This window comes from Podarcis vaucheri (genome assembly GCF_965113315.1).
Source record: "Podarcis vaucheri genome assembly, chromosome: 12".
Taxonomy (NCBI): Eukaryota; Metazoa; Chordata; class Lepidosauria; order Squamata; family Lacertidae; genus Podarcis; species Podarcis vaucheri.
Window position 1 is genome coordinate 40169321 of NC_138750.1, and position 24015 is coordinate 40193335.

A 24015-nucleotide genomic window follows, 5' to 3' on the forward strand; every position below is an offset into this window, starting at 1 on the left:
GTAGCGTGAGGTCTGGCTTGGCAAGGAGACGCCATTGCAGATGGATGTCCTGGACCCCGCAGACAATTCGATCCATCAGGGCATCGTCTAAGTCTCGGAACTCGCAGTGCATTGCAGCCTGTCGCAGGGCAGTGGTGTAGTTGTTGGTTGACTCCCCCTCTGCCTTGTTCCGGTGATAGAACGCATGGCGGGCAGCAATCTTGGATGGCTTTGGCGCGTAGTGGTTGCGGAGCTTCTCTTGGATCGTGTCCCATGGTGTTGCCTGGACTGCTTCAGGCGCAACCAATGCTCGGGCTGTCTCAAACACCTCAGGCCCACAGAGGCTGAGGAATAGGCCCCGCTTCTGTTCCTTTGATACTGCTGTCAGCTCGTTGGCTTGGAGGTAGCAGTCGAACCGAGCGAGGTAGGAATCCCATGATTCAGAGGCTGGCGCAAATGGCGGTAGAGGCACAAGTGAAGCCATAATTCTGATGCCAGCATGGAGGGCGATGGATGGAAAACAGTGCTCTAGCCAGAACAGTCAGCTCTGAATTGGTTCTGTCCAGTGATTTTGCTCAGTGATTTTGCTCAGTGATTCAGCTCAGTTCAGAGGATGGCCGCATCTGGCTGTGCTCTGATGTCCATCGATCCCATCCTCGTCGCCAGTGTTAAGTTGTGGGCGAACATATCAGACGACACAGCGATTCTTCCAAAGCAGCTCTTTATTTGTAAGCTGGAACAGAACTAACTGAGGAGCTCAGTCAGCCTGCTTATATAGAGCTCCAGAACAATGTAACTGTTGCCATTTTCTAAAACTATCCAATCACTGAACGTCACTTTTCGATCCTTCATTTGCATACAAACTATCCAATCACTGAACGTCACTTTTCGATCCTTCATTTGCATAACTATCTACAGTATCCCCCTGCTGGCCCAGGGTGAGAACTTCAGTACATAACATAAAGTACAGTTGCAGTGTGTCCGTAGAGCCCCAGGCTACCTCTTGCTTTAGAGTTTACCTGGTGGATGGGGCCTTTTCTTAAAGAGCTCAGTAGCACTTTTCATCACTGCTCTGACTTTCCAATTAACAACAACAACAAATATACATTTCTTACCTGCCTTTCACCAGAAGGTCTCAGGGCAACTTGCAATGTACAAATGCAGTCTTAAGATTTACTAGGCTGCCACAACTGCCTTGTCTCTCACAGCTATATTAGCTCTGAGGGTGCTGCTTCCCTCTTTACAAACTTACTGTGCTCTGTTTGCTCCAAGGTTTGGGGGGGCACAGCCCTCCTTTTTCCCTGTGGCTAGTGTGGTCTAACGGCTAAACTGTTGAACTATGAGTTTGAGGCCAGAGCTTCAATTCTCACTCAGCCATGAAACTCAGTATGTGACCTTGGACCACCAGTGTTTCTCACCGCATGGTGATTAAAATATAATATTATACAAAATAACTGGCAATCTGCTCCCCTATAATAGCAACTCAATCTTTAATGATAATGATTAGGCGTTTTTTGTTAACAGTATTTTGGATGCTGCCAATAAAAAAATTCTGGCAATGCTGCCAGATACAAAATTCAATTCAACATCTAAATCTTTTCTTAAGCTGGTGTTCCATTGGCTAAAACAAACAAACACCCACAAAAACTGAAAACCATTGTCAAAGTATGCAGTGTAAATGAAAGAGAAATTATGCTGTTCTGTTCAATGATTTCATATTGTTTTCTCAAGTTGGTTGGATGGAACTCCAGTGACCTTTGCAATGTGGGCACCCAATGAACCCAACTTTTCAAATGATGAAGAAACCTGTGTCTACATGAATCGTGACTCAGGCAAGTAGAATAAAAGATTACAACTTTTAAAAGGGGGTGCATATATAATCAATTGTGGGGCAACTGATTAATTAAAATAAACTACCACAAATGGAACTCGTGTCACATCACAATAACTATTCTGGCCCATTGAAGATGTGGGTGGATGGAATAATATTATTTTGCATTTCTAATTGTCTTCCTTTGAATATCTCATAATATTAAAATGTTTCAGAGGACATTTTGGGTGTGTCCACACCAGGGCACTAAAAGATATGTGGATCACTACATTCATTAATGCATTTGCTCGCCTCAGTTCACACACAGAACAACGTAATACTTGCCAGCGTATTGTGGTGGTTAAGAATGGTGGACTTGTAATCTGGTGAACCGGATTCAATTCCCCGCTTCTCTACATGTAGCTGCTGGATTACCTTGGACTAGTCACACTTTTGTTGTGGGGGAGGAAGGGAAAGGAGATTGTTGGACGCTTTGAGACTCCTTAAGGGGAGTGAAAGGCGGAATATTGAGTCCAAACTCTCCTCCTCCTCCTCCTCCTCCTCCTCCTCCTCCTCCTCCTCTTCTTCTTCTTCTTCTTCTTCTTCTTCTTCTTCTTCTTCTTCCCTGCTGCATTAGACCAGTGACCCATCTAATCTAGCATGCTGTTAGTGCTGTGGCCAACCAGATGCCCATAGGAAGCCTGTAGGCAGGACCAGAGCACAATAGCAGGCTGCCTTCCTGCAGTATCCAGAAACTGGTATTCAGAAGCATATTGCCTCTGACTGTGGATGGGGGTTAAGTAGGCAGTGACCAGCCTTGTCCTCCATTCATTTGTTGAGTTTGTAGTCATCACTGCCTCATACTGGAGCAAATTCCATGCACTGTGTGAAGAAGTGCATTGTTTTGTCTCTCCTGATTATTCCAGCTTTTGGTTTCATTGCGTGTCTATGAGCTCTAGTACTATGGGAGGGACAGGACTTTTCTCTGTCCACTTTCTTCCTGCCATGCATAATATAATGCACTTACTTGCTTTTTCACCTCTTACTTGCTTTTTCTCTGAATACCTCCCACCAAATATTGTAATCTTTCCTCTCAGGGAAGTTGCTTCATTCACTTTATTATTTTGGTTGCCCTTTTCTGAACCTTTTCCAACTTTACAATATCCTTTTTGAAGTAAAGTGATGACAGCAATACACAGTATTCTAAATGCAGTTGCTCCACAAAGTTGTACGTAGAATGGCGTCACAATTGCAGTGTTATTTTCAATTCCTTTCCTAATGATCCCTAGCAGCGAGTTTGCCTTCCGCCCAGCTGCTGAACACTTGGCTGACATCTTCTTCAAGGAATCCATTAGGACCCATGGTCTCGTTCCTCATCAGTCACCACCAGTTCAGATCCCATGTGAAATTAAGATTTTTGGCAATGAAACAAGAGCAACTTGTCAAACTGGGACTGGCTCATCAGCAGTTGAGATTATGTTTGCTTCTAGGTTATCTTCTACAACCAAAGTATTCTGAGGACATGGAAAGTCTTTTCTGACTGGGGTTGGAAACACCACACTGTCCCTTAAAAGGCTGGTATTTCATCCCTGCTGCCCTACTTGCAAGAAGGTCTTATTTTGAGGCTGCGGCCTAACATGCCTAACCACCAGGCATCTGTGCTGCCATTGTTTCTAAGGATCTGAACAAGCCAGTGGGATCTCATCCTTTCCTCAGACAGTTTCATAGTGGGGCCATCCTGAAGTCACCTCCACACAGCAGAGATTTCCCTCATGGAAGTCTGCTTCTTTTCATCTACTTTCAAGAGTGCTCTTCCTAGTGGCATTCACCTTTGCTCAATGGATCTCAGAGCTCAAAAACCTTCATGTGTTCCACAAGGACAGTGTAACAGTCTGAATTATTTCTTCCTTTCTCCCTAAGGTTTGCCACCTTTACACTGCCAGCAGGAACTCAGTTCTTACCTCCTTCTCTCCTCCTGTTTATCTTTCTGAAAGAGACTAGCATTCCCTTGATATCAGTGTTTGTGGACCTTGCAGCTTGGGTAAATTAGATTGGAACAATCACTTACAGCATAGTGCTGAGTGCATCTCTGCATGCATAGCGGGGGCAGAGAACGATTTCTTACCTGTATAGGGGATTTCTGTGCATGTAATAAGATGAACTCAGGTCCCACACTGTAGGTCTTGGGCTGCCTCAGCTTGTGGAGGATTTTTTTCTAGTATGCCTGACCTCTTTTCTAGTTTTTACTTGTTGTTTATTGTTTGACAGCGTGTTTGTTGTTCTGGTTGTGCTATCTTTGTGCCTTTTTCAGTCTCTTATATTTTAAAGAGAGAAAAAGAGGACACATTTGCTAACTTCTACTTTTAACTGTGGATCACTATGATGACTCCCATTTTACAAACCCATGAAAAGGAGTACATGTCCTGGAAAAAGAGGACATATGAGATCTCTACTGGGAGGGAGGGTTTTTTGTGCGTGTTTTTAGTTTGCAGCAGGAGTAGCGATTTTGCCAGCAACCACTAAGTGAAGCTTGACTTCCACTTTCATCTTATTATGTGTACGACAATCCCCTGTACAGGTAAAAAATGGTCATTCTTCATTTGGGAGTGATTTCATCTTACTGATGAACACCTAACTTCTTTATTCAGGCTTATGGTACGACATAAACTGTGGTACTAAGAACAGATTCATCTGTGAAAGGCATAACACTTCTGTCCGTTCAACTCCTGCTCCCACAACGCCTGCACCTGTTGGGGGCTGTGCAGATGGCTGGCTTTTCTTTGATAAAAAGGTAACTAAGAAAGTGATTGCAAATATACTGGTATATTACCCCTTTTCAGTTATTATAGCACATACAATGTTTTTCCAGAGCTTGTGAATATGAAGAGATTGCTCTCCATGTCCACACTTCTATGCAAGGGCTCTTTATAGAGGTTCATAATGAATGTGCACCTAGCTCAGGCGTTAAGCCACCATGATACCGCATCTCTCCATCCCACCACCCCATGTATCTTTGTACATACTAGAAAGTCTATTGCGCTGCAAAATAGAAGTGTCAGGAACAATGAAATATGTTTTTTAAAAGTGGTATCTTAAAAGCTTGGTTATGGGTCAGCTACCCGAAAGAGCAGTGAATTTGTCTTCAGACTAAATTTTCAGCATTTGGTTATGTTATTGTTTATTAAATGACAATCTCCCGGGGGGGGGGGCGGAGCTATTTTCTGCCTGAAGAGGAGCCAGTGAGCAGTGACTGGGTTGGAGAAGGAAGGTAAAGTAGTGTATGATCTACCATTTAAAAACCTTTGCAGGCTTGTGGAGGGTCAGAGCAGGAACTGGGTAAATTCCCCCCACCTCTATTTTCCACTGTGTTGGTTAACTTTTTATTAGTTCCTGGCTTCTATATGAAGAAATTAACTACACCACATCCTCCACACAATCTGAATCTCTGTCAAGTCCATGAATCTGAGGGTTGGGATTTCTCTCTAAAGCCAAGTTAAAATACCCATGTCTGCAACCCAGTACCATCTCATGATGGTTGAGTTCACTAACCATTTCATAATTGATGGAATTTTGGAGCAGTGCTTCCAGTTTTTTGGCTTGAATGAAGAAGAAAGGAAAAACTGGTCCGATGCACGAACTGCTTGCAGAAATCTAGAAGGAAATCTGGCAACTATACCGAACAAAGCTACACAAGGTACAGTCGGTTCTTTTAGAACATGTTGCTCACATAGACTTAATGTTGACTCAATAATAATAATTTGTTGTTTCTACCCCACCCATCTGGCTGGGTTTCCCGAGCCCAGGGGTCTGAACACTCATCCTCCACCACCACTTTCTGAACAAGGCCCAGGAGAAAGGAGCCCTTCCTAAGCGGAGTGAAAACAAGGGATGTTTAATTGTAATCATAGCCTGTTTGTGTTTTTTCAAGGCAAAAATGTAATGAGCTGGATTATGTGGTCCTTTTTAAAGCAGGGATAGCCAATTTTGCATCTGCAATATTTTGTTGCATTAAGAGAATGTTCAGGAATGATGGGAGATATAGTTTTTCTCTGTAAGAAAAACAAGTTTAAAATGTTTTTGTTTTTTAAAAAGATGCAGTATAGTAAGATCTGAAGTGGACCATAGTGGCAACTTCTGCACGACACAATTTTAAAAAACAAAACAAAACAACGAACATAAAATATAACTAGATCAGTTCATGGTATCCTATATTGATTACTTATAAGTAAGGGAGAGTATTTACCAAATTCTTTATGATGAAATATGTCCTTGTTTTTATTCAGCATTTCTCATGGTGCACTTAGAAAGTGCCTCAATTGATCCATGGATTGGACTGAACGATATTATTAGTGAAGAGAGTTTTCTATGGACAGATGGAAGTGAGGTCTACTATACAAACTGGGCCAGTGGTTTTCCAAATTATGTAAGTCCTGCCTGCAAAGGCTTTCATCTTTATTTTTTTCAGATACAAGAAATGTTCCCTATTTTCCATTCCTGCAGTAAAATTATATATATTCAGAGTGCCTTCTCAGCATTATCACTCCATTAATGTACCAGTCTTCCCATGCCAATCTTGCAAGGTTAGCCGGCCATGTTTTGATATTTAATACGTGGATTGGTATTATGATTGTTAATCCTCATTTTACTCTTTATTGTTCAGTTTACTGTAGTTTAAATTGTTGTGAGCCACTCCAAAAATACTCCAGAAGAAGTGTGGAATAGAAATTTTACAAATAAATACATTACATAATTGATAAAATATATAGGAAGCATCCAAGGTCGGCAGCATGTTCTGAGGAGCCTCTGACAATTTTGACTTAAAGCCAGTTATATTCTTCAGAGTTGCAATTTTTCTCTCAACTCTGCTGCTTTTATTCTGTCTGAATTTTGCCAACGAGTTAAGGACTTAAGTATAATCTGCCAATGCTCCATTTCCTAGTTAGACTGAATTATTTCCTTCCCACAGCAGCAGTGCCATTCACTTCAATTGTACATCCCCTTGTGTGCTTGGGAATTAAGAAAATTCTGAAAGGCATCTCACCCATTACAGTGGTGCCCCGCAAGACGAATGCCTCGCAAGATGGAAAACTCGCTAGATGAAAGGGTTTACCGTTTTGGAGGTGCTTCGCAAAACGAATCTCCTATGGGCTTGCTTCACAAGACGAGAATGTCTTGCGAGTTCCTGCGGGGTTTTTTCCTCCCCCCCCTTTTTCTAAGCTGCTAAGCCGCTTATCAGCTGATCCGATAAGCCGCTAAGCCGCTAAAAGCCGCTAATAGCCGCTAATAGCTGCTAATAGCGCTAATAGCACTAATCCGCTAATCCGTCAATGGGCTTGCTTCGCAAGACGAAAAAACCGCTAGACGAAGAGAATCACAGAACGGATTCTTTTCGTCTTGCGAGGCACCACTGTATGTTACACATCTTCCTTGATCCACTGGCCAGTAAATCAGGCACTGCCTCTGTCCAGCAATGACTTTTTCTATCTCGGCTTACTAGGACTTAGTTGAATGCAAAGACCAATCTCTCCCACCCCATCTCCTCACCTTCTGCACCCTCTAAATACCATATATTCTAGGGGTTCCCCCAACCTTCTGAAGCAGATTTGGGTAGGGCATGAGGTGTATCCAAGGGAAGGGGGAAATCCCATTGTGCAAGCAGAAATCCTTGTACTGATAGGATGAGTTATTAGGAGACCACCCACTGTTATTACTCCAGTTTGATGCTCACACCTTTCTTTAGAACAGCTGTGGGGAAGGTTTTTCTGCAAGCCTAAGTAGGCCTGCCAAGCCCTCTTATCTGGCTGGACTTTTGAAGTGCTGTCAATCAGCGGATTGTCAAGTGACCTTATCAGCTGATGTCATTGTGGGGAGGGGTACTTAGTGGTAATGTACTATGCCTTCCAGTACCGGAACTGAAAAGCAGGGCAGAAGTGCAGAAACAGCAACGGGAGCTATGCAGCCAGTTAGCAAGAACAGGCATCTCAAGCCAAGCAGCTAGTTGGGGAAAGTGCTGTACCAGGAAAAGTTGGGCATCATGTGAACAGTTTTATAGCTGGCTCTGCTACCTAATCTACTTCCTGTAAACATCAGGTGGCCCTTGATCCAGAGCAGGCATCAGTTACTGATGCCTACTCCTGAGTAGGTTCCAGAGACAAGACGTTTTGTGTTGCCAAACAAATGCTACACCTTTAGTTGGGGCTTTGGTGTGGACTTTGCACCATCTGATCTTGGAATCGCACAGGTAATTGTGGAGTCAGGTGCTAGGCTGTGCAATCTGATAGATTTTAGCAGGTACTCTGATTTTACAGGTGCCCTGAGTGGTGGCAATCTCAGGTTATATGTCAGGCTCCACTAATTCCTCTTCATCCCAGGACACACTGGGGCCAGCCCCTCCTTAGAGATTTCATTCAATGGTGGAGGCTGTTTCTTGGCTGGATTGGGTAGGACAGTGGTGAGAAGCGACAAATATTCATCTTCAAACTTGGTTCTAAAAGGATACGGTACTGCTTTCATCGAATTTGAGAAGTACAAAAGGAGGGCTTTTAAGCACAATCTACAACAGGCATAGGCAAGCTCAGCCCTCCAGATGTTTTGGAACTACAATTCCCACAATCCCTGACCACTGGTCCTGATAGCTAGGGGTGATGGGAGTGGTAGTCCCAAAACATCTGGAGGACTGAGTTTGCCTATGCTTGATCTAGGATAAAAGAATTGCCTCCTGCGCAAATTGATGGCACTTGTCTTATTTGATTTTTATGTTTTAATTCCTTAGGGAGACTGTGTTTTTATTATTAAGGGGACTGGAAATTCAGGAGGAAAGTGGAGAGATGGACCATGTTCTGCCAGGAAAAGCTACATCTGCCAAAGAAACTCTGGTACGTTTTTAGAAGAGAAAAAACAAAAAATATTTTGCAGTTCAGATTGCTTTCTAGAGTCCAAAGCCTGTTTTCTGTGCCATATCATTTTGTCAAAAAACAATATTAGATTTCCAGTATTAGAGATTTTGTATTTTACTGTATAAAGAAAAGAATGCAATCGTGACAACAATATTTTATAGATATACAGAGATGAACCCTGGTGTCAAAGAACCTCAGTTGTACACTTCCTGATATGGGACTTGACTTTTCACTATACCATCCCCAAAATAGGACAGAAGGAGGCTGCTGGAAAAAAGTTTAGTTCTATTTCTTTTTAAAACAATTTTTATTAAAGATTTTCATTGTTTACAAAAGCACATGCACATGGAGGTTTTGTGTCAGCGTCACTTGGGTAGGTTGTCTTTCTATTTGCTTGTTATGTTTCCTTGGTAGTGAGAGAGGTTAGGGTGACCTAGGGTGTGGCTGGTTGTCTTTGGTTGACTGCAGTGGGATTTGTGTGTGAGAGAGGGGTGTGTTGTTGGGTTAAGTTAGCCATATTGATTCTTTTAGTTCTTTTTTAGTGTCATAATATCTAGCCATGTTGCAAGTGACAGCCTGCCCCCTGAACAATGCACTTTCATTTTAATAAGAAGAATAGACCCCCATGAGTACAGCCACCCTCCGAGGTCTGTTTTTGGACAGAAATTACCAGAACAGAAACAGAAATTTTTATCATCCACGAACGATGGTGGCTAGGAAACTAATTGAAGAATAGTCACTTGACTTCTCTGAAAAGAAATGAATGTGTTTCAAGTAGGTCTGCTGGCTGCTTCTTAGGAATTTGATATGCTTCTTTTGTAGCTGTAAAGAACAGAGTTTGACTAACATGTTGGTTTTAATGTTTCTCTGCAAATTGTTAGTACTTTCAGATGTTAAATCTTGGGAGATAATAATGTTCAGATATTTCAGTATGAAATGAAATCAAATTTTAGGAATATATGCAGTCTAGAACAATCTCTGGCTTTTTGTTTTTGCCATAGATCCCGCATTACCATACTTTGAAACAACAATTCCAGCCTCAGGCTATTTCCATTTTGGGAATAGCAGTTACTTTTTCATTGGCAACAAAATGACATGGGAAGAGGCCAGGAAAAAATGCAATTCTGAACAGTCAGAGCTTGCCAGCATTTGGAATCCCTACATTGAATCATTCCTATGGCTAAAGGTGTTGAAATATGAGGAGCCTGTGTGGATTGGTCTAACTAGCAACACGGTAAGAACGTGCAATGTACGTTAACATAATACTACTTTTCCACTCCAAGGGTTTGTATTCAGAAGGACATAGTTAGAAAGCACAGGGCTTTCGTTAGCTGACTTTATTCAAAACTAGGGGCTGTCCCTGCTCACTGCTCACTGCACTTGCCAACCCCACCTACCCTTTTGGCAACCACTCTCTCCCCACATTCGACCAACCGCCCTCCCTTTATCTACCCACCCCTTCATCCTCCCTGCACATCCTCCCTGCATCATTAATCATCATTATTATCATCGGCATAAATTTAAATCTAGTTCTTCTTTCCAATGGAGCCCAGGGTTGCAAGCCATGTAGGGCTTTGTGTGCTAGTACTAAGACCTGGAGACCTGCAGGTATATGGCGGTGTGCAATTTTTTAATAATAATAGGGCCTGGTAGGTCACTAGCAGCCAATGCAGTGTTTTCAGAAATAATAATAATAATAATAATAATAATAATAATAATAATAATATCCTACCCTTTTCCCTGATAGGGATTCAAGGCACCTCACAGCTAGATATAGTACAACTAATCAATGCAAGGCATCAGATAACAAGACTTGATCAGTTGCCAGCAGTCTAAACACAGTGATTAGGGAGCAATATATGTAACACAATGCCCAGTTGGGACAGAACAGGAATACTTGCCATTTCTCAGTCAATTATATACGTTCACTAACCCAAAGAGGCCTCATTCTGTCGAGAAGAGTCAGAGCATGAGCTAGTCTAAGCAATTTCTCAATAATTGGTGACACAGGGTCACATTGGGCTATCCCACTTACCAATCCAGCAGCTGTATTCTGCAGTAGTTGTAGCCTCTAGGTCATCTTCAAGGCAAGACCCACATAAAGCACTTTGGAGCAGCTCAGGTGAGAGACACCAGAGCATGGACAACTAAGGCCCAACTATCTCAGTTCAGGAACAGATATAACTGGATGACTAGCGCCCATCTAGCCTTTGATTGCTTCCAGACCCCTGTCCAAAACCTTCCTGGCTTCTCCAGATTCAGATGGAGCGGATAGAGTTATGTGTCATCAGCATACCCATGACACCATGCTTCAGATCTTCAGATGACATCTCCCAAGGGTTTTTCCAATAGATATTAAACAGCACAGGGATGCCTTCAGTTGTCATAGCTATAGCAGTACCCAGAATTCATCACCTGATTGTGTTTCTGTAAATAAAATGAAAGGGGTGTGTGGAGATGATGTGGAGCTCATGTTATGGGAAATAAACTACAACCAGCATATGTTGTTCCAATGTGCATTAGAATGGTGAGCAGTACACATGGATAAACAACCGGAGACTGATGTATACTAACTGGGCACCTGAAGAGCCAAAGCACAAAATAGCCTGTGTCTTCATGGACCTTGAGGGTCATTGGAAAACAGGAACTTGCAATGAAACATACTTATTTATCTGTGAGCAGCATCACGGTAAGCAAAGAAATATCTCTCTTTTAATGTGGGGCACAGCACTCTAATTCCAATAAGGTCTCCATTTCAACACAGAGCTGAGAACTGTACTCTAGACACTGATCTGATAGCATCTTGATAAAACAGTTTATTCTGATTTTGGAGTATACAATTCTGAACACAGAAATCACTTTCGCCCAGTGTGTTGCTATCTATATAGATATTGTTCAGTTCCTTTTATAGGAACACCATCTACCACTCCTACCATAGGTGGAAATATGTGCCTTTATGTTGCTGTTTTTGCAGCTCCAGCACTTTGGGAAGAGATTGGGAGTTTATATGTGATAAGATCACTGGTGGTGTAATGACACCTCAAAATTATTTTAAGAAAGGATTCTTCCACCCTTGCTGAAATTGTTTTCACAGGCAGCTTGCTCCATATTCTTTCATAGTGCAAGACAAAGGGGGGGGGGAGATTAATTTCCAACACTATATATGATGACTTATTGTTGAAATGCCTCCAGTGAAATACATCAGAACTTGGAATTCTTAGGAATCGTTCAGCTTCAAGTGAGAATAGCATAAAACACCCAAGGACAACATCCTGATACTTACAAACAAAAACAACACGTTACTACCTTCCTATGCATTTGAATGATTGATTGATTGATTGATTGATTGTGGCTGCAACAACCTAATTTTGTGTGTGTGTGAATTTAATTTTAAATTCTCTTCCATTGTATTTTCTTCTTTGTTTCTTTAGTTCCTATATGTTATGGAATCATACGTTTTTGATTAAAGAAATAAAAATAAGTATTTAGATTTTGGGGTTGGCTTTCTATGTAAAATCATTCCCTCTGATTAAAAGCTTGACCTGTCAATCACAGCAGAGCTCCCTCTCCTTGTCTCCACATCTCTCTGGTGTTTGCTCTCTTTTCTCCCATCATCTGGTATGCTAAAGGTAATTTTGCTTTCAACAGGCACCTGTCTGCAGCAGTTTCTTTAAATGTTTGGCTTGCCGTGGCACAGTGGGGTCCACTGTGGCACAGTGTGCAAACTTGTACAGATCCAATATCCCCTTTTATAAGCCAAATGGGTATCATGCTTTGCCTCATGACTCAGGACCTGTCTAAACCTTAAGCACTCCCCTTGTATTTCTAGGTTTCTAAGATGCCTTTATTTTTAAAAAAGAAAACCACTTGCTTTATAACAGGTGCATTCCCAACGGAGGCACCACAGCTGCCAGGAAAATGCCCTCCTCCACCAGAAGATGACGGGAGAGCTTGGGTTCCTTTTCGGGCTCATTGCTATAAATTCTACCCTGCTTGGGAACCTTGGTGGCAAACGGCCTTCAGATGTTCTTATTTTGGTGAGTGTCATTTTGAAAAAGGAATTGTTTTACAAATGAGAATGGTAGGAAGAAAAATGGTACAGCCCATGGCATGCAGGAAATTCTTTCTTTCTGGCACAATCCAATAATAAAAAGTTTTATTATCAAAATAATACTGAGAATAATGTGTTACAGACCTGGTATCAGGGATCAGCACCAACAACCATTCGCTGATGGCCTGAGTTCCCTGAACACCAGCCAGTCTTCCTCTCCTTGCCCAATCCCAAAGCATTGTTGGTGCAGCCAAAAACCCCTGTTGCCGTGGCTCACCTTTTGATTCCTCCATAATGCCTCTGGGCGCAGATAGAATGTTCCTTCCCTGGGGCCACAGAAGCCCCATGGGAGAATTTAAATAGTGCTTTCCTGATACACTGACTTTTTGCCACTGGCGGCACACAATGAAGGAAAGATGGACCAGGGACAAAAGGAAAGCAGAGGAGAGCTCAAGCAAACAGAGTTAGCCCTACCTGGGAAGGAGTCTTCATCATCTGTGCCTTCACTGCCCTGGACAGGGCCTTTGCCACTTCACCATGCCTACCAGGGGACATCACTGTTGCCAAGAACAGACTGGCAAGAGCTGCAGAGGGTCCTGTCAAACCTGGCATTGTTCTGCCAGTGTGGCACCATTCAATTCTTGTTGTCATATTGTGGAGGTCTTACCTGTCCTTCAGCGTAAGTTCCCAGGTCAGGTTACAACAATACAAAGTTAAAACCAGCCCTGAGATTTGTGGGATGTAAAACACATAGCTGTCAAGTACAACATTCCTAGAGTGGGCAAGGGGACAAACTTCCTCTGCATGTGACTAGAGGTGGGCGTTGCCTTACCTGCCCATGTAACAAAAAGGGCAAGGCAGGGAGCACACTTCCTCTTTGGCTTTTCTCTCTCTGACTCCATTCATCAAAGAAGCAACATCTCTTCAGCTAGAGATGCCCTGTTGGCTTTCAGCCAAAAAGGGACAAAGGAACTCTCTCCCTATGGGATAGATTCAATGTGTACATATTTTGTAACCTAAGTCTGCCTTCAGGGATCCAATTGTGAACTGAATGATACTGTGATTACATTTCTTTTTACTGACTTTAAATAAGATTGTCATGTCTATTCTTTTTAAGAGGGACAAAAGGAATCTATATTAATAATCTTAAACAAGCTTGCGACAAAGCTAACTGCTGTGTGTTTAAAAAGGGGAATGCACTCTGCTAAGTAAAGGGACTTGCTAGCGCAAGTTACCGGTATATGAAGAATATTATTTAACAGTATATCCTCTCCTACCTCCCTGAACGTTCCCACAAGATTTACATACATCAGGTGTGAAAAGCCATGGGAAAGAGGGGCACCATCATATGGCAGAAGTGAAAACATGAAGGTGCAAGAGGACATATCTCTGTGGAACGAGAATTCCACAACTTAAGGCCATAGGCCTGCTCTCTGTTGGGCTGCCATTCCTTGCACTTCCAAGGCCAGTGGAATTACCAAGACTGCAATCTGAGAGTATTTATACTGAAGAGATCAGTTTCCGATACCTGAGGCCTGCACTATTTAGGGTTTTTAACACAAATGGGATCACCTTGAAATGCGTCTAGAAATGAAAGGGCTACCTGTACAGATGTTTTAAATTAGGCTGTGTGAGTTCTAAGTGGAACCTCAGCCAATCATCTGCCAGTTGCATCCATCCATCCATCCATCCATCTCCACCAGTTCATATTGCTGAATATACTACTATTTCTGCTGCTGCTGCTCTGCTGCTGCTGCTATATTTCTCTGAAGAAAACTTGTATCCTGTTTCAAACTGATCGACCAAATCGCAACAAATTCTATTTGATATAAGAATGGGTTAATCCGAGTTCCTCCTACTCAGCAAACATGACATCAAAGTCACACAGGCACCCCATTAATATAAATACTTTGAAAGGGTATCATCTTTCTCTTCCAGAGAACTGAGGTGATTTTTCCCCCTTTTATGTGTAATTAGAAATACAGAGTGAAAAACATTTTCAGTACTGGAGCTCAGGATTTTTGTGAACCATCTGATTTGTAAAAATGACATTTCTATTGAATTTTTGATTAAGTGATTTTCTTTAACTGTTAATTATTATTTTCTACAAATGTGTAGGTTACAATGATCCTTCTCCAATAGAAATTATGCAATAGAATAGCAGTCACAATCATTTGAAAGAAAGATATATATATTTTTCTCTAAAGTATTCAGAACTTCATATTGCTGCCAGTGCTGGATAGTGATTCCTTGGTCTTATCTTGTTAGGCAGTCTTTTTCAAGGAGACGATAACTTTTCAATGAGTTTACTTTATTCCTGTGGTATATTTCCTAGGTGGCACCTTGGCTTCAATAGAAGATTTAGCTGAACTGGATTTTTTGTTGGAGTACACTCGGCAATTCAACAAGGAAAATTTTTGGATTGGATTGTTCAAAAATATAGATGGTAATTGTTTAACACTCAATATTTATATACATAATAAATGTATTATCTGTATTTATTCAAAAGTGTCCTCAAATATGACACACATTTCATTTGGAGGGGGGAGTTGGGACGTAAAAGAGCTCAGCAGCAAAAGCTGTTGGTTGTAAGTGAATGGTGCTTGCATCTTCTTGGCAAGCATTCAGGAAAAAGGAAATCGCTCACCCATTATCTGAGAATTCATCAACTAGATGGTAAACAGTAGTATAGGAAACATCTATGCCATGGGTCGGCAAACTAAGGCCCAGGGGCCGGGGCTAGCCCAATTGCCTTCTGGATCCGGCGCACAGACGGTCCGGGAATTGCTGCGTGAATCGGCATGGGGATTCTGATTGTTCGGGCTGCCCCATTTCCCACCCCCCTCACACATACCGTGGCGGCGCCTCCTCCCTCCCTCCCTCCTGGCTTCTCCCTGCCCTGCCTAGAGGAGGAAGGGGGCTGGGCTGAGCCAGCTGAGCACCATTTTAAGCAGCCCCTCTCTGGAGTCAGCCCTTTCGTGCAGCTCATCACCCCACCACCAGCCCCTGCTGCTCGCAAGGCACAGGTAGGCAGCCACCGGGGCTCATCCGGTGCTGTGAAGAATCATAGAATCATAGAATCATAGAGTTGAAGGGAGGGGAGAGTTGTGGGAGGGGGTTGTTTTTTTCCAAAACATAGTCCGGCCCCCCACAAGGTCTGAGGGACAGTGGACCAGTGCCTTGTGGAAAAAGTTTGCTGACCCCTGACTAGGCTTTCAAATAATCAAGCCCTGCCCCTAACCACATCTCTTTCAACTTGATTTATGGCTCTGCCATTACTTGAAGTTCCATCCCAGATGTCCCACTAGGTATATTGGGAAAATAAAATTTATAATTACTACATATTTTGGGAAGTGGCTTGTCCTTTGGTCCTCCGTAGGTTCAGGCATCTCTCAAGAGATCATTGCCAAACTTGGCATGAGGATTCCTGAGGTTCGGGGTGACAGTTTTCATTGATGTTGGAATGCCAGACACTATTTTGAATCAAAATGGTGATCCGAAATGTCACTATCTCCATGGGGCTAAAAAGCACTCGCCAAGCATCACCCTCTGGGAGTGGCCATCCAAGTAGAACCAGTACCACCTCAACACAGTGTCATCCACCCCTAATTTGTACAGCCACTCCAGAAGGATAGAATGGCCATGATATCAAAAGCTGCTGAGAAGCCAAGGAGAATTAACAAGGGCGCGTTCCCCCCCCCTCTCTCTTGACAAAAGTCATCATACAGGGAGACCAAAGCAGTTTCTGTGCCAAAACCAGACCTAAACCCCGATTGAAATGGATTTGAGCCTAAAAATCATAGCTCCCTTTTCACCATTTCACATTGGTTCTTCTCAGCAGTTGAGAACAAAGGACTATGTGGTGTTAAAATGGAGGATGCTACTCAATTAACATATGCAAACTTCCTGTAACCCCACCCCAGTCTCATGACTGCATGTAAAGAATTAGATCGCCACACCGTCGCAGTGGAAATTTACAGCTAACCTCCATCTCAAGCCCTATGGAAAAACACTGGCATTCCCTTCCCTGCTGTCTTCAATACTCACATTCTTTCCAACTTTTTAATGTAACATGAAATAACTGGGAGGAGGAAATGTGATGCAGCACCTCTTTTCCCTGCCTGCCTCCTGACCATAAAGGTTTTCAAAAACCAGCAATGCAATGAAACGGAAGCGCTGCCGCGGCCGCATTAGAGTGGCTAAACCCCGCCCCCAAGCCTCCACCTGATTGGTTGGCTCCCTGGGGGCACAGCAGCCGGGACAGCTGGGCAGGGGCTGGAACACCCCCTGCCAATGTGGGAAACGGCTCCCACTCACAACTCCTCTCCTCTGTAAGGAGGAGAGGCTTTTCAAAAACCCTAATTTAACATTAGTCCAATCCCCCAATATATCCAGGCCAGGTGGGAAAGTTGGATCACTGTCTGTGTGATATCATCCAGGTCAGGTGGGAACGTTGGATCACTGTGTGTACATTTGCACTGCCCTAATAACAAAACAAATTGCCCTGTCTATTTAAAATCCGTGATTTATAGGTTTCTTTGAATTGCTTGGCAACACTGGTCACATTCTACTAGTAAACAATAATTCAAAAAATGGCTTTGATCTGGAGCAGTGTCAATGTTCCCACTTACCATGGCACCTCTATGTTGTCTGCACATGTGAGCCATCTTGTGATGATCCTGACGGTATGGAGTGTTGTCACTTATTTCATTTTTTTGCTATCATTCGCAGCCATTTTCTGCTGGCACCTATGGCACCAGACCCTCCTTTTTTTAAACCGAAAAGAACACTGCAGAGAACCATCCAAAATAGTACTAAATATGGGGGGGGGGAGTGCTGTCAGAAATCAGAGGCACTCTCCCCTTATTGTTAGTGTATTCAGTGTTCTGATACGATAATGGCAGTAGCTTACATATTCTCCAAACTGAAAAAGGTGAAGAGGAAAAAGGATCACTGTAATTTTAAAACACGTTTCCATATAGTATGTTTTACAGTCATGGTGCTACTCTTCTCCTTTCTGTCATATTGCTATTTATATATTTTTTATAATTAGGAGAATGGATGTGGAAAGATAAAACTCAAGTGGGTTTTGTCAATTGGAGAGGCGAAGAACCTGCATTCAATCCTCAAGCTTTTCGGAGTCAGAAATGCATTGCCATGAACAGCAATGATGGGAAATGGTTGGTTACGAATTGCCACGATCGTATGTCATTTATATGTAAAACGCCCAAAAGTAAGTCATAAATTATTATTAAACTAAAATTTAGCCATAATTCTGATATAATACAATAGGGGAATATTGAGTTATATAGAACTGCAGTTAGTGTCTTAAGGTGATCTTGTCCAAGTGCTCTCTCGCTTGATTCATTGTACAGTACTAGAAGTTTAGCCTTATCTCTTTATCTGCTTCCTTCTTCACAAAGCTCTTGAAGGAAGGTGTTTCTGTGATTCTACAAAACAGACTTTTCCCTACCTCCGCAGTTTAACAACCTTCCACCCCCTGCTATGCTTACTAGCAAGTTCTTAGCATTCTTTCCAAACTGTCAGTCATTCCTTTTCTAGCACAAACTGTTGGTATTTTGTATTTTGGTTAAAGGAAAAAACACTAGGTATAAGAGAAAGAGAGTTCCCTGGATGCTTAAGATCCAGGTTTGAGGTAAGCACGCTTTGGTGTCTCTCACCAGAGCAGAGATTTAAAATCACAAAATATGCAGTGAAGTGAAGCATTGAAATTTAGGTTGTTAGACCTTTAAAATATCCTCTTTTAGGTTGCTTCCAAAGTTCCCCACTTCCCTTAGCATAGAAAGAAACCACACATTTGGCTGGTTAAAAATGGTTTACTAACAAACACTTCAAAGGCCAGATTCATGTGCTTTTCCATACAGCAGTAAGAAAAGACAGGCAGTAAGACTTAGGTTCCAAAGTGATGAGAGTTTCTAAATCATTTGTAGAGAAACACAAAGATGGCTTGTTTAAGCCATGAATGCAATAAACATTTCAAATGGTTCTCATTTTTAAATAGTAATGTGTTGGATTGAAACTTCAAAGTTAGGAAGAGCCCTGTCTAGCATATATTGCTAAGTTATTTTCATGTTGTGATATGTCAAGGCCCAAAGCCTGAAAAATATAAAGTTTTCCCTACAATTTTGATAGACCTTGCCTAATATCCAAGTGGATATTGCAATCAAATATTTGAAAATCAGCTTTTTTGCTGTTGTTCAAATAAAGGTGCACTAATACGGCCAGTAAAGCGAGATGAGTGCCACAACCCCAGAGTTGTTTGTGACTGGACTTAACTGTCAGGGGTCCTTTACCTTTTTAAATACAGTATACTTTACCATTAAGTGTTTGACAACATTTGAAGGACCAGTGGGCCAAATCATCTTTTGGTGAATCAAATGCCCAAACCTGGATTCTTGCGCTGGGGAGTGGGGGCCAGACCTGCTGGCAGAGAGGTTGCTTAGCTTTCCTTCCACTCAAAACTCCCACTGGTTCACTTTCCTGCTGATCAGAACTCTTGAGCTAAACAGCAGCAACATTCCCTTGCATAACTATCTTCCTACTGGGCTGAGTAGGAAGTTCTGTGGTTTGCACAATGTATATGATTACACCTTAAGCATGTCTTTTATTTTGCAGTTAATGACGAAACAACTAAAGCACCTACAAACAGTACAGGTAAGACTATTAATGACACATGGTCATTCTGCTTGGATAGCTGGCACTACCCCCTCACTGGTATTACTATTGTCAGTATTTTTTTTTAAAAAAATATAAATTTCATACGTTTATATGCCGCTTAGAAATTCTGCATATTAAGTGGTGTACATAAAATTTCTATTCTAAACAAAACATACCAGGGGTGGGGGGAGAGACAGTTAAATTCCATTATTATAAACAACAGACCCTACCTTGAAATGCAGCTGAAATAAAAAAAACCATTGTCATGCCCCTGAATTTCAGCAAGTAACATGGCAGGAAGAAATCGCTTTAGAACAGAAAGCAATGACTAGAAAGTCCAAGTCCATAGAACAAAAACAGCACTGAAAGTGCTCATCAAATATCAAATTCCACGATGAATGAACTACTGCTCTACACTAGAAGGGTTGGTGCAGCATGGATGACCCCATCCATAGGCTAATCCAGCCCACAACAAATTCTCTAATCAAGGCATCGCTCTGCATGGTGAACAACTCCTCCCTCCTGAGCACAACAAGACTGTGTTGTCCAATACCATCAAACAACTGGTGGCCATTTGGCTTGGTGGGCTTGCCTCCCCCGGTTGTATTCATCTCTTTGGTAGCAAAATGGCAGGCTGTAATCAGCAGCTGAACCTCCTCTCAGGAGGTTTGTGCAGGCTACTGGGGGTGGGGAGGAATAATGACAGCTCTGCTTTCTGGTAAAGAACTTTTCCTTTGAAGTGAAAGAGTTGGAGAGTGGGGGAGAGAGATTTTGATTTATTGGAAAATTCCATAGTATTGCGTGTGAAAAGTGGGGAGGCGGAACACCTGAGGTTAGGTTCCCCTTTCACGGGCACATGCACAGAATAATGCTGTCATTTTTAGCCACAGTGCTGAAACTACTGGGGGGAAGATACACTATTGCTTGGAGACATGGAAATTGTTCAGCAGTGTCCCACAGCTTTGGGGTTACATTCCTTCATAGCCCTTTCTTTTAAGAGGGTCAATCTGTTTCTACTTTGAGTAGAATAAAAGCTGCTTCTATACATGCTCAGGTTGTGACTCCACATATCTTCTGCATCCCATTTCCTCCCTACAAATAAGGGGCAATGTTCATGGTTTGCAAGTTCACAACACGCTGTGCTTAGGTGCAGTAAACACCACCCAGACATCCTTCTTATCATAGTGTAAAGTATTTAATGTTTTGCATGTATATATCTACACCTTTTCTCTCATTGGCAGTGCAAGAAGAAGATGTCTCTGCATTTGCACACGGCAAATATTTGACAGTCGTTCTCCCAGTCATCTTCATCCTCATCGGTGCAGGTATCACAGCCTGTATTTTCTACAGAAGAAGAAGAAGCAGCAGCAGGCAACTATAAACCACAGCAGGCTTTGACAATCCTTTCCATTGTGACCGTGTGATAATTCTTCAGAAAAAAATGGCTCAGAATCACATGTGGTGGATGAAAATTAACAAATGTAGGCACTAATGCTATCTGTATACATTTACCTGGAAGTAAGCCCATTGAACCCCCATTCAGACTTACTTCTGAATTGACAGGTGTAGGATTGCACCATTCATTCATTCATTTCCAAGAAGTAACCATGGCTGGAAGTTACTCGTCTTAAGCAGCAGTATACAGAGGTACTTTCTACAATGAGACTCATGATGCAGAATGCTCTGAATACATATTATCTAGTATGAGTAAAATCATAAGTTGTACTGATTATATTCTGATTAAAGATTATGCAATTCAAAAAAAACCCTAAGGATCATGTCAATGTTATCCTCTGGCAACCAAGGTGCTGCAATATATTCTTGCCCCAATTCAGTGGGCCTTTTCAGGAAAGCTAAAATCCCACTTGTTGTGAGGAGGAGGAGGAAGAGCAGAAGGGTGAATCTCCTCCAGAAGAGACAGTTTTCAAGATTAAAAAAAAGGAGCCTAGGTGTTGTTGCAGAGAGTGTGACTGCATGCACAGCACCTAACTGTGTGCCTGTAGTTCCCTATAAAGCTAGGTCTGTTTGTACCTCTGTGTGCAGTGGTGTAGGAAGGGGGTGGGTGGTGGGTGCAGACCGCCCCGGGTTTCATCACTGAGGGGGGTGTTCAGCCAACAAATGAAACACGGCTGAACTCGCTGTGTAGGGGAGAGCGTATGGATAAGGAGTCAGCATAGCTATGTTCTGCCCCTAAGGTCAGAGGAAGCATGCCAGAATTGCACTGGCACTGCCACAGGGCTTTCCCCCCTCCCTCTCCACTAGTGGGGGAGCGTGTGCCTGTGCTGCTGCCCCCTGAACCCACTCAGGCCTAGCCATTGCCCTTAAAGCCACCGCCGGGAGGCAGAGGCAGGTGAGAGTGGAAAGCGAGCCATCCCACCAGCACTTGGGAGCTGCGCGAAGCCACTTCTCCCTTCACTGCCACGCACTCTGTGTCTTTTAAGCACCTACACTCAGGTATTCATGGGTTTCTTTTCCTGAGTAATGGCCTGTGTTTTTGAAGTTGCAAACAAATTAACAGGGCGACTCTTTCCTCCTTCTCTCTCTCTCCCCCCTCTCTCTGTGCCCCCTCCCAGCTTTCCACATATCCCCACTTAACTGTTTCCTGCCTCACTTTAAATCCTTTCTCACCTGAAAAAAACACCTTTGGGAAGCGATTTTGCCCTTTTGGCTCCTTTCCCCTAGAATTATAGTATTGTAGAGTTGGAAGGGACCCTGTTGAGTATCATCTAGTCCAACCCTCTGCAGTGCAGGAATTTGCCGCTGTCCCATTCTTTTTTACATTTGCTCTCATCCCTCGTTTGCCCTCCTATGTAAATTTACATATCACTCTCCCTCTCTCTTTATCTCTCTCACACACGGTTACCTCGGAGTAGACTCACTGAAATGAATTTAAAATCCAAACATTAATTTCAAAGTGTCTTCCCTAAGTAGAATTTAGTTGGATGTAGACCGTTGTTACCCAAAAAGATCTGCACAAACCAGTTTATCTGAGTGTATTATTTTCAGGGGGGGGGGAGACTCATTTATTTATAATTGCTTAATCATATGGGACTAAATTGCATTATGTTGTAAGGACCTTTCATAAAATCTTAGAATTGTAAATTTGGAAGGGACCCCAAGGATCATCTAGTCTAACTCTCTGCAATGCCGGAATCTCAACTAAAGCATCCATGACAGATGGCCATCCAACCTCCAGTTACAAACTTCCAAGGAAGGAGAGTGCAAAACCTCCCAAGGGAGTCTGTTGCACTGTTGAAGGTCTCTTGCTGTCAGAAAAGTTCTTCCTGATGTTTCGTCAGAACCTCCTTTCATGTAACTTGGAGCCATTGTTTTGTGTTCTGCCCTCCAGAGTGGGAGAAAACAAGCTTGTTCCATCTTCCATGTGACAGCCCTTCAAATATTCAAAGATGGCTGTCATATCTCCTCTTAGTCTCCTCATTTCCAGGCTAAACATACCCAGCTCATTCAAGCACTCCTCATAAAGCTTGCTTTCCAGACCCTTGATCATTTTGGTTGCCCTCCTCTGCACACGTTCCAGCTTGTCAATGTCCTCCTTAAATTGTGGCGCCCAGAACTGGACACAGTATTCCAGGTGTGGTCTGACCAAGGCAGCGTAGAGTGGTACTTGATCTAGAGAGTAGACTTCTGTTGATGCAGCCTAGAATAGCATTAGCTTCTTTTGCTGCAGCATCACATTGTTGACTCATATTATGGTCTACTAAGACTCCTAGATCCTGTTAACATATATTGCTGGTAAACCAAGTCTCTTATATTGGTGCAGCTGGTTATTCCTGCCTAAGCGAAGAACCTTCAGGCTGAAAGGGACTAGTGGGACTTAGAAAATCAGAAAGGAAAATCTCTTCTGGTGGGCTCCAGCGTCACTTCCTGAAATTTGGGGTTTTTTTAAAAACATGCAATTTTGTAAAGCACTTACCTAGATTAGGGAAGGTTTAAGAAGGCAGTCCTCATCTGACCACAACACCCATAGGCACCAACTCCCTATGGCTGAGGGGATCTCAGACCACCCCACCCCCTGCAAAATTGGGATGGGGGCTATGCCCACCCACCCTCAGGGGCCTGACCTCACTGTGGCGGGCCACACTGGGCCTTCCCACACCTACGATCAGCCCCATTAGGCTTTCCCACCTTGTAGCCTAAGATATCTCAAAATGTTATGATGATAAACGGAAAAGAAAAGAACCAAGTATGTCTCCTCGAGGTCCATGGAGAAAAGGTGGGATATAAACATAAAGATAAATAAAATAAATACGTAGCGAGTGATTTTCAGTATCTATGAATGCGGCCCAGCTTTCACACATAGCTGGCAGATAATCTGAACACCTGCTTATTGAAACTCTTGAATTTTTACATTGTTCATTTGCCATTTAACTTATAAGGGGGAAACTATATATATTTGGTTCTAATAGATCAATATTCATTTAGAAGAAAATCCCATTGAATTAAAAGGGATTTATCCAGTGCTGCTGCTGCTTTTTCAGCCGGAACTTTCTGGAACTCAGTTCTGGCACCTCTCAGGTGGGCACCATTGCCATTCTAAGAGAACAAGGGAGGCGCTCGTGGTGAGTTCTGGCACCTCTTTT

General features: G+C 42.7%; 1 protein-coding gene across 1 annotated transcript in view; it reads left to right on the forward strand.

Moving 5' to 3' along the window:
• LOC309515859 (macrophage mannose receptor 1-like) overlaps positions 1-21180 on the forward strand; it is a 53631-nt gene extending 32451 nt beyond the window's left edge. Inside the window, exons 19-30 of the mRNA XM_082194073.1 lie at positions 1711-1811; positions 4426-4580; positions 5369-5483; positions 6073-6212; positions 8562-8664; positions 9687-9919; positions 11209-11374; positions 12567-12722; positions 15072-15182; positions 17790-17969; positions 19373-19411; positions 20656-21180. Of these exons, the coding sequence (XP_082050199.1) occupies positions 1711-1811; positions 4426-4580; positions 5369-5483; positions 6073-6212; positions 8562-8664; positions 9687-9919; positions 11209-11374; positions 12567-12722; positions 15072-15182; positions 17790-17969; positions 19373-19411; positions 20656-20795 (1639 nt within the window). The 3' untranslated portion in view covers positions 20796-21180. The remainder of the gene's footprint in view (positions 1-1710; positions 1812-4425; positions 4581-5368; positions 5484-6072; positions 6213-8561; positions 8665-9686; positions 9920-11208; positions 11375-12566; positions 12723-15071; positions 15183-17789; positions 17970-19372; positions 19412-20655) is intronic.
• Positions 21181-24015: the final 2835 nt, after the last annotated feature.